We start from the raw sequence: 14,714 nt of genomic DNA, 5'->3' as shown, positions 1-14,714 counted from the left end.
GAGCAACCAAGAAGTGTTTGATGTCCCTCTTCTTCAATTTGCCGATGACACTATCTTCTTTGGAGAAGGGACTCTTGAGCACATTAAGAAGATTAAAGCTCTCCTTGGTCTGTTTGAGATCTCTTCTGGCCAGAAGATTAATTGGTAGAAAACCACACTGATGGGATACAATATCAATTTGGATGAGCTTCGGATTATCGCAGGTTGCTTGGGATGCTCATTAACCTCCCATCCCAGTTGCAAAGGGAAGGATCCTAGGTGGCCTTAACCAGAGTCTTGCGAGGGCCCACCATATGAGCAATCAAGTTCCAATTTTCCCGAAGGAAACACCCGATAGAGAGGAAAACTCCTTCCTGGTATGTAACCAGTTGGAGATAAGGCCCACTGCATGAGAAGACTTATTGTCCGGAGTGCTAGCCTTGGAGTTGAATCTCCAGTTATTTCGCTCGAGCAATAAGCACCATGGGACATGGGCAAGGCATGCCAAGAGAATTAACTTGGCCAGTCTAGGAAGGTGGATCCCCATAACCATCTCATAGGTGCTGAAGAGGTCCTGATGCAGCCCCATTTGAAGGCCAATCTTCTGAAAGATCTTCATCCATACTTGCCAAAAAAAATCCATAATGTAAGAGAACATGTTGAACTGTCTCATCACACACACCACAAAGGGGACAAGTACGATCAAGAGCGGTGAAGCCTCTTTTGTGGAGGTCGTCAAAGATGAGGACTTGGTCCATGATGGATATCCACACGAAAAATTTGATTTACTAGGCGTTGAGAGCTTCCATGCTAGGTTTGCCTTGTGCTCAGACATGCTGCAGTCTTGCTTTCTGATATGAGAGTAGGCGGCAGCAACTGAGAATCGGCCATTTATACTGGGCTTCCATGTCAATTTATCAACTGTATGCTCACAGATAGTAATGCTGCTAAGTCTGGAGAGGAGAGAAAAAATCTGAAGTTTCCTCATCATTAAGTCCCCGACGAAACGGGAGACCACGAATGTTCCCTCCAAGAATCAGCCACGAAGCAAGAGAGGTCTCTAGCTACCCTAGAGAGCCCTGCGAAGTCCTCAAAGAGGGGGCGGTGTCAGAGCTAGGTGGTTCCGGTCCACCTGGGTTAGGTTTCGTCCACCCCTGATCCACTGATGGGTTAGGTACTTGGCTTTCTGCACTTAACAAACCGGTCTTCGGGGTTGTATTGGCTAGGTGTTTGACATGGTATCAGAGTTGGGCACCACGTTCCGCGTTCGAATCCCGGCGGAAGCGGTAGGGAATGGGAACGGTGGGTGTTAGAGCTAGGTGGTTCCGGTCCACCTGGGTTAGGTTTCGTCCACCCCTGGTCCACTGATGGGTTAGGTACTCAACTTTCCGCACTTAACAGACCGGTCTTTTGAGTTGTATTGGCTAGGCATTTGACAGGCGGGGACCGCACAATTCATCTGACAAAAAAAGGAGGGTCCTTCCATTGCCGGTGTAAAAAGAAGTTCCATCTCTGAATATTGGGAGGAGCTCTTGAACTGATTTCCATATTGGGGATAAGAGGCCAGTGACACCACCCTCTCTCCACCAAGCACCCGAAAATTGAAGGTAGAACCTGACCATATCTCTCCATAGGTTGTTATACTTGACGATGAAGTTCCAAATCCATTTGAGCATACAAGCTTCGTTCATTTCCTTCGTAGGCCAGATGCCTAATCCACCCCTTTTGCAAGGCAAACATATTTCCTTCCAACTCACCAGATGATATCGAAAAGTGTCTTCTGATCCTCTCCAGATAAATAACCGACGGATAGCGTCAATCTTGGAGCAAACTGAGGCTGGACAGTGCATGAATGATAGCAGATAGTTTGGCAACCCTACCAAACAAGACTTAAAGAGAGTGAGTCGCCCCGCTATAGATAGAAGCTTATCCCTCCAAGTAGCTAGTCTCTTCTCAAATTTCTCAATAAGAGGGGACCAAAGCGACGCTGAAGGCCAAGAGTCAAAAAGTGGGAGCCCCAAATATGTACCTGGCAAATTTCCTAACGTGCATCACAAGTAGTCAGTCATGCCCCGAAGCATAGATGAGTCGATGTGGTAGTCAAGGAGAGTAGTTTTCTTCTAATTGATGTTTTGACCAAAACCAATTCAAATAAGCCCAAAACAACATGCAACTTCCTGATCTGATCCATTGTACCAACCCCAAAACAAATGGTGTCATTTGCAAATTGAAGGATCGGTATATCAAAGGCTGCACAGTCCGTCGTGGGGAGAGCCATCCCAAGTTCTTGGCCGAATAGATTGAGGAGAGATATTCTACCACCACGTTGAAAAGCAAGGGCCTTTTCAAAAAAACAAAAAAAAAAAAAAAAAAAAACGTTGAAAAGCAAGGGGGATAAGGGGTCTCCCTGTCTGATTCCCCTGGATCCCGTAAAATACCCGCAAACAGTTCCATTGAGAAGAACGGAGTAGCTCATAGAGGAGATGCAACTTTGGATCCAGAAGCGCCATTTATTCCATCAAAATTTTGAATACTAATAATGTAGGTGAGTTTTTTTGAAAAACATCAATCACTAAAATAGCACAAACTTAACATTGCATCCTCCCAAAAACTCTTAATATCCTTCATAAAAAATCATAGAATATAAACAATTAAGTAGATGTCGATTTTCTCTCGGCCACACTATTTTGTTGAGGGCTATACCAATGTCAGAGAAAAGATCTCTACTAATACACAAATGGTTGCAAAATTTTTATAAATTTACTCAAGCCCATCATCAAAATGCAACACACAAATGGAAATGACAAACTGATTCTTTATTTCATTATAAAGATTGGTAAATACATCAAGAACCACATCCCAAGTACAATAATCATCAAACAATGAAATAAAATACTTGAACGCAAAAGACTTTGAACCCCATATAGGCCCCACACATCTGAATGGATTAATTCAAATTGAGATGCACTCCTCTTGTTGACTCTAGTAGGAAATGACAACCAATTATGCTTCCCAAGTTTGCAAGCTTCACCCTAGAATGACAAAGAAGAAAGATTCGATAAGAGAAAGAGATGATGGAGCTTAATTGGTAATTCGTGTCCAATTCCAAGACGTCGCTCGTAAAATGATATTGAAGCTTATGAAGCTGAATTAGCTACTCTTTTAAAATAATAAAAGCCACTACACTCACATTTTCTACCAATCATCCTCTTTGTTGAGAAGTCCCGCCGTCTGTCTTTAAAATCCACGTTGCACCTTCTCTAACAGGTCAATCTTTTAGAGCAACTGGTTCTAATATGGTATCAGAGTAGGTCGGTCGTGTGTTCGACTCCCCTTGCCCACGTATCGGTTGTCGAATTTGTTCCCCCGTGTTGTGGGAGTCGCACGTGCGGGGGAGTGTTGAGAAGTCCCGCCGTCTGTCTTTAATATCCACGTTGCGCCTTCTCTAACAGGTTGATCTTTTAGAGCAACTGGTTCTAATACTCTTCATCTTGAGATCCTCAAAAATACAAAATGAAGGAAATAATGTCATAGAGCAATTGAGATGTTTTATAATTTGACCAATAGAAAACAAATGGAAAACTTGGGAACATAAGACATAAAGGACGAAAGGAAATGGAGTAGCACGAACTAGTCTCTCACCACCTTTGCATGGAAAAGAACCATCAACAAGGATAAAGAAGTAGCAGAAGAAGAATGACTCAAAAGAAAACAATTGAGAAAAGTTAGTTGTCGTATGAGTTGAGGCCATCCAAAGCCATGTATGGAAGACAATCATACCTTAGTGTGTTAGAGTGGCACTGATAGAGCCAAGCTGTGCATGTGAGGGAGCTATAGAGCATGTTTTAAACTTCCTTCATCATACCTTCTTTAATGCTCTATCGTCATAGCTTCATAGTCTCACTATTCTCATGAGAACTTTGATTAGCCCAGGTAAGTTTTCCAAACTTGTCTTTTTTTTTTTAAATGATGGTGAATTTTATTATGAGAGCTCAAACGAGCTGATTACACGAGGGGAAGCCTTCCCAAACAATGAGAGATTGTTGGGAGGTTCCGAATTTTGCCAATTTATCAGCCAAAGAATTGGCTGATCTAGGAACGAGGTTCCAATTACAATAAATGGATGATACAATGTCAGTAATACAATCAATGATTGGCCAGTGGCGCCAAGGAGGGGAGCTTTCTTTTGAACACCAGCTGATGACATCTTTGAATCGCCGTCAATAATCAGCTTGCCATGGAGCGCTCTTTAAAGATTTGGAGGTCAAACAGAAGAGCACTCACTTCAGCAGTATTTGAATCAGCGATACCCACCGGCCCTGCATAGGATAAAATAGGGTCTCCACTGCTATCTCTGAAAACACCACTAGCTCCAGCCGGCCCAGGACAACCTAAAGCACTGCCATCAAAATTGAGTTTGATGCAGTCATAAGGGGGAGGATCCCATGTGGCCATAACCGGATTCCTACGAGGGCCCGCCATGTGCGCTATCAAACCCCAATTTTCTCAAAGGGAGACGCCCGATAGAGAAGCAAAACTCCTTCCTAGAATGTAGCCAGCCAACTCGAGATAAGGCCCACTACCTGAGAAACTATATTATCCGGCTTGCTAGCCTTGGAATTGAATCTCCAGTTGTTTCGCTCTAGCCATATACACCATGGGACATGTGCAAGGCATGCCAAGAGAATTATCTTGCCCAGCTTAGGAAGGCGAATCCCCATAACCATCTCAAATGTGCCAAAAAGGTCCTGATGTAGCCCCATTTGGAGACCAATCTTCTAAAATATCTTCATCCAGACTTGCCATAAAAAGTCGCAATGTAAGAGAACATGCTGGACTGTCTCATCACACACACCACAAAGGGGACAAGTGCGATCGAGGGCGGTGTAACCTCTTTTATGGAGATTATCAGAGGTGAGGATTTGTTCCCTGATGGCCGTCCACACAAAGAATTTGATTTTATTAGGCGCTGAGAGCTTCCATGCCAAGTTTGCCTTGTGTTCATGCATGTTGTAATCTTGTTTTCTAATGTGAGAGTAGGCGGATGCAACTGTGAATCGGCCATTAATGATGGGCTTCCATATCAGTTTATCAATTACATGCTCACGAATAGTAGTGTTGCTGAGCCTAGAGAGGAGAGAGCAAAAAGCAGTAGTTTCCTTGTCATTTAATCCCCAGCGAAATGTAAGACTCCATGAGCGATCTCTCCAAGAGTCAGCCACTAACCAAGAGAGATCCCTCGCCACCCTAGAGAGCCCCAGGAAATCTTCAGAGAGGGGGCGGGGGCCACACCATTCATCCGACCAAAAGAAGAAGGTCCTTCCATTTCCTGTGTGAAAGGAAGTTGCATCTTTAAATATTGGGAGGAGCTTTTGAATAGATTTCCATATCGGGGATAGGAGCCGAGTAGCGCCATCCTCCCTCTACCAGGCACCCAAAGGTTGAAGATAGAACCAGACCATATCACCCCATAGGTTGTTATGCTTGATGTTGAAGTTCCAGATCCATTTGAACAAAAAGGTATTGTTCATCTCCTTCGTAGGCCGTATGCCTAATCCACCCCGATTTCGAGGCATGCAAATATCCTTCCAACTCACCAAATGGTATATGAAGGTGTTCTCTGATCCTCTCCAGAGAAAGAGTCGACAGATGGCATCAATCCTATTGCAAACTGAGGCCGGACAGTGCATGAATGTTAATAAGTAGTTTGGTAGTCCTACCAAACAAGACTTGAGGAGAGTGAGCCGCCCAACCGTAGATAAAAGCTTGCCCCTCCAAGTAGTTAGTCTCTTCTCAAATTTCTCAATAAGTGGGGACCACAGCGTCGCCGAAGGCCGAGAGTCAAAGAGTGGTAGTCCAAGATATGTGCAAATTTCCCACTGAGCACCCCAAATATTCAACCATTCCCTGAAGCACAGGAGAGTCAATATGATAGCCAAGGAGGGTGGTTTTCTTCCAGTTAATGTTCTGACCAGAAGCCAATTCAAATAGTCCCAATACAACACGCAGTTTTCGAATCTAATCCATAGTACCAACCCCAAATCAAATTGTATTGTCTGCAAACTGAAGGATAGGCACATCAAAAGCTGCACAGTCCGTCGTGGGGAGGATCCAACCCAAGTTTTTGGCCGAATAGATCAAAGATGAAAGGTATTCCGCTACCACATTGAAGAGCAAAGGGGAAGGGGTCTCCCTGCCTGATTCCCCTGGATCCCTTAAAATAACCGCAAGCCGTTCCGTTGAGAAGAATGGATTACCTTGCAGAGGAGATGCAACTTTGAATCCAGAAGCGACAGTTTTCCCCCAATCCCATCTTCCCCAGGAGAGTGTCCAAAAGCTTCCAATTAACTCTGTCAAAGGCTTTCTCAAAATCAAGCTTCAGGATGAATCTGGGAAGCTTTAAAGTCTTAAAATGGTGGATGAGTTCGTGACATGCCATGGCCGAGTCTAATATATTTCTTCCCTTGATAAAAGCACTTTGGCCATGATGGATTGCAATAGGGAGAACCGCTCTGAGGCAATTGGCAAGGAGACGTGCAAGCACCTTGTAAGCACTGGTGGTGAGGCTGATCGGCCAAAAATCAGATGGAATTTCTGCCCCTTCTTTTTTAGGGATGAGGGCAATAAACGAAGCTCCGATGCTCCTATATCTGATGCCATGCTGATAGAACGAGTGGACCATGCATGCAATGTCGTCTCTGATGAAGGGCCAACATCGGCGATAGAATTCCCCATTGAAACCATCTAGACCCGGAGCACGATCCAAAGGAAGACCCAATCTGCTTTTTCAATTTCCATACTGGAGAAAGGGAGCTCGATGAGACTAGTTGCAGCCGAAGGAATAGTCTGGAGATGAACCCTTTCGAAGAAAGGGCGAACTAGCTAGCCATCAGAGTATAATTCTGCAAAAAAGTTCACCAGTGAGTCTGAAATAAGGGATCGATCCGAGGTACTCTCACCATTGACGTTGAGCGCGGTGATGCGGTTGGCTCTTCTCCGAGTAGAGGCGACCGCATGGAAGAATTTAGTATTGGCATCCCCCTCAACGAGCCATTTAAATCTTGCACGCTACTTCCAGTGCATGAGCTCACTATGAGCGAAGGACTGCATTTGCCCTTGAAGGGCGTATCTCTGAGTTACTTCTGAGGAAGAGAGGCATCCAGATTCCTCTTCAGAGAAGAGTGGAAATCTGAGAAAGGACGGCGGCTCTCTCGGCTGAGGAAGAGGCCTTTCTCGCAAAGGCCCATGATCGCAGCAACAGCTTTAACATCTTGGGTTTGGCTGGGAAATTCTACCCGGTCGGGCCCGTCACAACCATCCTCTCCCAGAAGGACTGGATAGAGGAGTCAAAAGAGGGGTCCGCCATCCAAGCATTGTTGAACCTGAAAAGAGCGGGGGGGGGGGGGGGGGGGGGGGGGGGGGGGGGGGGGGGGGAAGTGGGAATCTATCATAATCAGCCAATGGTCGGAAACAACCCTATTGAGGACTTTACCTGTGGCATTGTTGTATAACTGAAGCCAGTCGTTATTGGCTAAGAAATGGTCAAGCTTGGATAGGACGGGGGGCTGTCTGCCATTTGACCAAGTGAAGGTCTTCCCAGATAGGGTAACCTCGTCAAGATCCCAACTGTCAATAAAGTCTGCAAATAGCCTCATGGAGGTAGTGATTCTCCGAGAGGGCGGGGATTTCTCGTGGCAGAAGCGGGTAACATTGAAATCTCCCGCAAGCATCAAAGGAATGGGCCACCTCTAACAAGTCCGCTCAAGGTCATCCCAGAAGAGATGTCTCTCATGGCGTCTAGTAGGACCATATACACCCACAAGGCACCAAATGTTCCCCGATCCTTTGTCTCTCAATTTGATTCCGAGGGAGTAAGTGCCACAACAACGATCAATCACCTCAATGGTAGTAGTGTCCCACACAATCAGAATGCCACCAGCCAATCCAATTGCATCCACAGAAATCCATCCAGGCTCCTTTTGAGGCCACAACTTGCGGATATATCCAAGGGGCAAAGAAGTCGCCTTGGTTTCTTGAAGAATGGCAACATTTACCTTGGTAGAGGCAAGGAGGTCCCGAATTACGGCACGACGACGCATGGATCCAATTCCTCTAACATTCCAAGAGATAATGATCATTGATCACTAGTCTTCTTCTTGGACTTCTCAAACAGGTGGTTATCTTCCATAAGGGGCTCTGTGTAAACGGTGCCCAACATCTTGACAAGTTCCACTATCTGTTCCCAGGTTTCTGGGTCGAATTTTTGTTGTTCTATCTGAAGAGCGGCCACATACTTCTGAGCTTTTTCACCCATCTCTGGAAGGATGAAGTCCCCTATCTCTGAATTGCAGGGGTATCTAGAAGTAGCACTGGGACCATCCTGAAGAAGTTGTCTTGGCTGACCTCTATTCCGCCGCTGGTAAGTGGCAAGGGGAAGAGGAGGAATTTTGGGGTGGGAATATCTCGGAGGAGGTGGAGGGGAAGAGTTCATTATTTGAGTGGCCGTTTGAGGGGTGCACCTACCAAAATAATGGTTAGTGAGTACCACTTCTGAGCATGATGACCACAACCACGCCCCCCTCCATCTTGGCCTCAACCTCCGCCTTTACCACCTCCACCATGTTCTTTAGACACCGGAGTGATGTTTTTCATCAACTCAAACACTTCACACTTAATTGCAAACTCTACCCTAGTACTCACAATAGACTCGATGCATCATGCAAGCACATGTCTCCTCAAATGAAGGCTCCTCAATGCTAGCCAAAACTTGACCCTTGATGGCTTCAAACACCAGTCTTTGAGCATGCAAAAACCTAGCTACTCAAAGGTCATGTTGTTTGCGAATCTCCTTTACATCATTAGATAATGTGTGGTAGATAGTCATCTTTACTAGATTACATCCATTTCACCAATAAATTTCAGGCACATTTATTTCCTCGTTGCCAGGTAAAGAATTTAGAATACAGTCATAAATTGTAGACAAGTTTTTATCCAATGAGAACTTTTCTAAAAGATATCCCATATACCTTTAGCAGTCGTTTAAAAAGGATATCAGGCTCCTTTTGCTCAAGAGTCAAGTCATTACTAATGCATACTCCTTTTTCCATCTAGTGAGAGGAGAGGAGGGATTATCTCGTATGAGATATCCTCGTCCCTAACTTCAGGATAGACTTCAATTATTCAAGACCATAATAAATAGTTTTTACCATTCAACTTATTTGCGATAATCTGAACATGAGACAGATCTTTATCTACTTCACCAGAATTTACAAAGTAAGAGGAATCTCACTCGATTTAGAAAAGGCCATCCTTCAATTCCGATGCACACTAGTACACAAAAAAAAATTCCCAATTTCACCACCAACTAACCCAATTCCAGCGACAAATAGTCAAAATAATCTAAGAACAGAACTGTTCCATTCATATTTGGCCAGCACATACCATTTAATCTATCACTCGTAGAGAAACAGCACCAAAAAACCACGCTTCAACTTCAATTTAAGCACAATATCTCAAATCAACCATATACTAATACAGTTCGACAACCACCATCCAATCAGCAAACAATAGAGTTATTGGTCTTTAATGTATTTTTATTTTTTTATTTTTAAATTATGATAATTTTATTTCAAAGAAAGGGAAGATACATCAAGGGAGGCCTCCCCTAACAACAAGAGATCAGCAACATGAATTTTGTGGTTAATAGAGTCAGCAATAAGTTTTAACTAATAATAAAGCACACCATCTAAGACGAATTTATGGACAGTGATTGAGCATACCTTCATGTAAGACTTCACATAAGGAAGCGAGTCAGGGACTGACCACTTCTTGTAGTGACCTAAAGCAATGTCCATATGATAAAGCTTAGGTGCAAGAGAAAGGTCAGCAGCAGAAATATCTTTCCCGTTGATAAAAGGACCCTACACAACCAGTAACAGAAGTTTAGACACATACCCATGCCTTGTTTAAACAGTTTAATTTTGTGCATTGAGAATCTAGTTAACATATGCATGCACCTTGAGAAAGCTTATAAGCAAAATTAGGACCATAGCACTTGGAATATAACTATGCTCTCAGCGGTTTGCACCACTACAAATCACAAGTACTGAAAACATAAAAAACAGAGAGACCATAACTCATTACTAAGAAAGAATTAAATTACCTTCCAAATTCTAACTTTGCACTTAAAATAATAAGAAAACTTCACATACTAAAAATAGTATGTGTCAAGCAAGACATTCTTAAACTAATCCAGGTTAGATTCCATAATATAGATATCTTCTGCATTTAGTCCAATTCCAAGAATGGAAAGAAGTCAACATTTGTTTTTTCATGGTTCCAAAATCTAGAGAAAAGAGATAATGATAAATTGTACATCTCTGGATCCTCATGTTAGCAAAGGCAGACAACTCAAAATAATCAGGGTTGGCATCTGAATTCCTATTGATATAGTTATCTCCTAATCAATACCTCCCTCAAGAACCTAATAACGGGTATACAGACACAAATAGTTTTTTTTTTTTTTTTTGAAATGATGGCACAAATAGCTTTGGTAATATTTCAAAGAACCAGACAGCAAAGGGGGAATGAAGCTCATAATAAATACAACAACAGAGAGAATAAAATAAACTCACATTATCTTTGATGTGATCATTAAAGGATGTCAATTCAGTCAATAGTGCCTGCTCGGTTCCATCGCTTGGGTCTTTGCTCTTGAGAAATCCAATGAAAGTTGGGAATATCTTTGCTCCACTATAATTAAAGAAGTAATGAAGAGCCATTAGTTGCCATCATAATCCTTATAGAGGGTAATTTTGTTCAGAAATAACAAGTGAAATAGAGTAATAGGGTTCACACAGTTGGGACTGTGAATGGATAATAACCAGAAAGGATTGTTACCCAAACATATAATAAACTAATCATTCGTTACAATATTTTATAAAATAAAGTCGTCAAGTACATTCACAAAAAATATTTTAATTAGACCAGTATAGTTCTGTAATTAAGGAGAGAAAAGAGGAGAAAAGAGGAAGAAGAGGAGTTTGGCAAGAGAGTTGCAGTGAGAAGATCAGCAATCTCATTAAAAGTCAACCCCTAGACAGTTTTATTGACTCACTTAAGTGGTATTAAATAAAATGACCAAAGCTCCTCCTCTCTACGTGGCTTATACATTCCATAATAGTGAAATAAAAAGTAACTACAGATTCCCCATCTCAGATATAACATTTCATAAAAAAAAAAAAAAAAAAAAAGAAAGATATAACATATTTGGTGAATGTAAAGTTGGGTCCAAGGCCCATCCCAAAATGACTAGACAACTTAGGAAACCTCTTCTTTGACGTGACCATAAGATAAGATACTTTTGTGTCCTTCTTGATCTTCCAACTGATGTGATAAGGATGTCAGCTCATGGTAATCATTGTGGGTCCTACTTCTTATGGGCTTGGGCCCATCTTGTGGGTTTTCCTTGGTCGTGTGACCCATCTTATAGTAATCTTAGATATGTGGGCCTTCCCTGGTCGTGTGGGCTTGAGCTTATCTTCCAACAATCTCCAATTGTTTCTGATGGAAGATCCCAAGGAGGAGAAAACTTTCTGAGAGTGGAGCCAAGTAGCAATACTTCCTAAGATTATTTCCACGACTCTTTCTTGAGAGTTGAACTTGGCATTGAATCTCCTTTGATTGTGCTCTAACCAGAGTCCCCATGGAATGAAAGAGGAGCAAGCCGAGATGATCATTTTTCCAAGACCGGGGATGGGGGTCTCAACAAGCATTCTGTAGGTTGCGAGGAGGTCCGCAAGGAAGCAGAGTTGGATTCCAATTCGACTGATAATCGACGACTAGATCCCCCAAGAGAAGGGGCATATGAGGAGCAAGTGGCTAATCGTTTCTTCAGTGACATGGTAGAAAGGGCAAATGAGGTCCACCCCTAGCTGGCCACGAATTCTGAGATTATTAGCAGAGAGAATTTTGTTAAAGCAAGCACACTCCACATGAAGGAGCTTTTTGTGAATAAGGGACAAATTTATGCTTACCAAGAGCTTTTGTGAATATATCTTCAATCTAATTGGCTGACTTCACATAAGGAGTAATACCATACTACTTATCACTGCATCTCGAACAAAATGGTAATCAACTTTGGTCCTCTCATGGACTGTTGTTAAATATCACGTATGGGTATTTTGGTCATTTTACATACAATGTATGAGTGTAGGAGTAGCAATAAAGATTAGGTTACTGGTAGGAGTATGTGGTCTGACAAATAAAAGGGAAAGGGGTCGAATTTTTTCCCCCATCGAAACACTCTCTTTCTTCTTTCTTCCTCTTCTCTTCTTCCATTTTATATCTTTTCACGCGGTATTTGAGCATTAAGATTCAAATTTGGAACTCTTTTAAGCACTCAATTCTTTTCTTTTTGACATCTCCACATTTCAAGAAAGGGGAATTTTAGGATTCTCTAGCCTCCCAAAGCTCGGGAAATTACTTATCTTTTTTTTTTAAATAATGTTGAGTTATATTAAAAGGCTCAAAGGAGCAAAATTACAAGGAAGGGGGGCAGTCCCAAACAATGAGAGATTGCTTTAGCTAGCTTATCAGCCACAGAATTGGCTGGCCTAGGAATGTGATTCCAAGTATAAGACATGGAAGATACAATATCTTAAATAGAAGAAGTAATTGGCCAATGCCTCCAAGGGGGAGTGGCAGAATTAAAACACTAGCTTATGACCACTTTAGAGTCTCCCTCTATCAGCAGCTTCCCTTGAAGTTGTCTTTGAAAAACTTCAACCCAAGATGGGATTCGATTTTCTTCCTGTCGGTGAGCTCCTTTCGGGGACGAAGAGAGTGCCGTGCCGTCCATCGTCGTGGCTCAACAGTGATCGCCAAGATCTACATTCCTAAGGCCACCAATTCGGGATTCGGCTGGAAGGAGTTCGCATAAACCATTCGGAACCTCTGTCCAGCGCCAAATCCGGTAGGTGGAGCACCCAGCTCCAGCGACACCACCCGAGCCTTCCCCCCCTTATTTCTGAGCCCCACCAAAGACAAAACACCCCCCTCAGCCCACCTCTCCCTCCAATCAGCCCTCCCCTTCCTTCGAAACCCCCTAACCTAACCATTCAGAACTTTTTTTCAGGCCACCATGTCCCAACACATCTTCTTCACTCAGAAATATCCAAAACCATCCAAATCCCTCCCAACTTGCTCCATAAAGGGCGACAATCTCTGGCCTGCTTTATCCTAGTCCACACCTCCCCCAGTATCGTCAAATCCAGCATCCTCCAATGGTTGACCGATGAGTTTCACCTCCCCTACACACCCAGAATTTCCTACCCCAACCCCCAATCCTAGCTTGTTCATTTTGAAACCAGCAAGAGTCTTTTGCGGTCCTTGCTCTCACACCCACACCCCCTTGGGTATCATTGGGATATTAGAATGGCTCCCCTCAACTCCTTCTAGTCAATTTGGGCAATGGGCTACAGTCACCAGCCTCCGTGCGGAACTATGACACAATGAGGTTTTCACGAGCATCATCTCGGTGTTTGGCTCCATAATTGCTCTGGACCCTCTTACTAAACACTAGCATCACCTTGATGAGGCCCGGATCCTCATCAATCCTATTCGTCCTTGCAAAGGACATTACTTCCAATGCATTATGGTGGATAACGCCCGATTCTAGATCCGCATTGAGTTGGCAGATATGGAAGACTTCAGAAATGTGACCTCGAGCCCTGCAGCTGAATCTAGAGATTCTTCACAGCCTATCCGTACATTGAGAGCAGCAACCTCAGTCTCTTCTCCCTAGCAGATGCGTCCTCACCCAGCCAGTCTTACAACGGGCACTGATGCTATTCCAGCTGCCTCCTCGATAGTCACTCCTTCCAGCCTACCATACCCCCACCACAGATTTTATCCCAGACAAAACCTATCCCAATCTCGAAATACCTACAGCTGCCATTTACCCTCGCGCCTTATTCCCCAAAATAAACCCCCCCCCCTCCCCATTAAACGCCCCGCAAGCCCTTCTATAAATCACCCCCACAGTCCTCACACCACTCAGATAATGAACTCTCCCCCCTCCCTCACCTCCGAGAAATCCTCACCCCAAAATTCCTTCTCCATCTCCCCTTGCCACCTACCAGTGCCGGAATAGATGTCAACCAAGACAGCTTCTCCAGGGAGGTCCCAGTGTTACTACTAGATACCCCTGCAACCCAGAGATAGGGGACTTCATCTTTCTAGAGCCGGGCAAAAGAGCTCAGAATTATGTGGCTGCTTTAGAGATAGAACAACAAAAATTCGACCTAGAAACCTAGGCCCAGATAGTGGAACTTGCCAAGGTGATGGGCACCGTCTACACGGAGCCCTTCCGGGGAGATAACCACCAGTCCAAGAAGAAGACAAGTGATCAATGATCATTCTCTCTTGGAATGTTCGTGGAATTGGATCTGTGCGTCGTCGTGCCTCAGTTTAGGACTTCCTTGCCTTTACCAAGGCAAATGGTGCTATTCTTCAAGAAACCAAGGCGGCTTCTCTGCCCCTTGGATACATCTGCGAGTTGTGGCCTCTTAAAGAGCCTAGATGGATTTTTGTGGATGTGATTCGATCGGCTAGCGGCATTCTAATGGTGTGGGACACCAATATCATTTAGGTGCTCGATCGTTGTTGTGGCACTTACTCCCTTGGAATCAAGCTGAGGGACAAAGGATCGGGGAACATTTGGTGCCTTGTGGGTG

General features: G+C 43.7%; 1 protein-coding gene across 1 annotated transcript in view; it reads right to left on the bottom strand.

Moving 5' to 3' along the window:
- Positions 1–14,714, bottom strand: part of LOC137955869 (probable glutathione S-transferase DHAR2, chloroplastic) — a 47,388-nt gene that overhangs the window by 6,085 nt on the left and 26,589 nt on the right. The window contains exons 4-5 of the mRNA XM_068803051.1: positions 10,614–10,731; positions 9,759–9,899 (exon numbers count right to left, since the gene is read on the bottom strand). Of these exons, the coding sequence (XP_068659152.1) occupies positions 9,759–9,899; positions 10,614–10,731 (259 nt within the window). The remainder of the gene's footprint in view (positions 1–9,758; positions 9,900–10,613; positions 10,732–14,714) is intronic.

This window comes from Aristolochia californica, unplaced genomic scaffold (genome assembly GCF_029961685.1).
Source record: "Aristolochia californica isolate CCGP_79_NKW_82.1479 unplaced genomic scaffold, dmAriCali1.0.hap1 SCAF_2, whole genome shotgun sequence".
In the NCBI taxonomy this organism is placed as follows: domain Eukaryota; kingdom Viridiplantae; phylum Streptophyta; class Magnoliopsida; order Piperales; family Aristolochiaceae; genus Aristolochia; species Aristolochia californica.
This window is presented reverse-complemented; position numbering and strand designations above follow the sequence as displayed.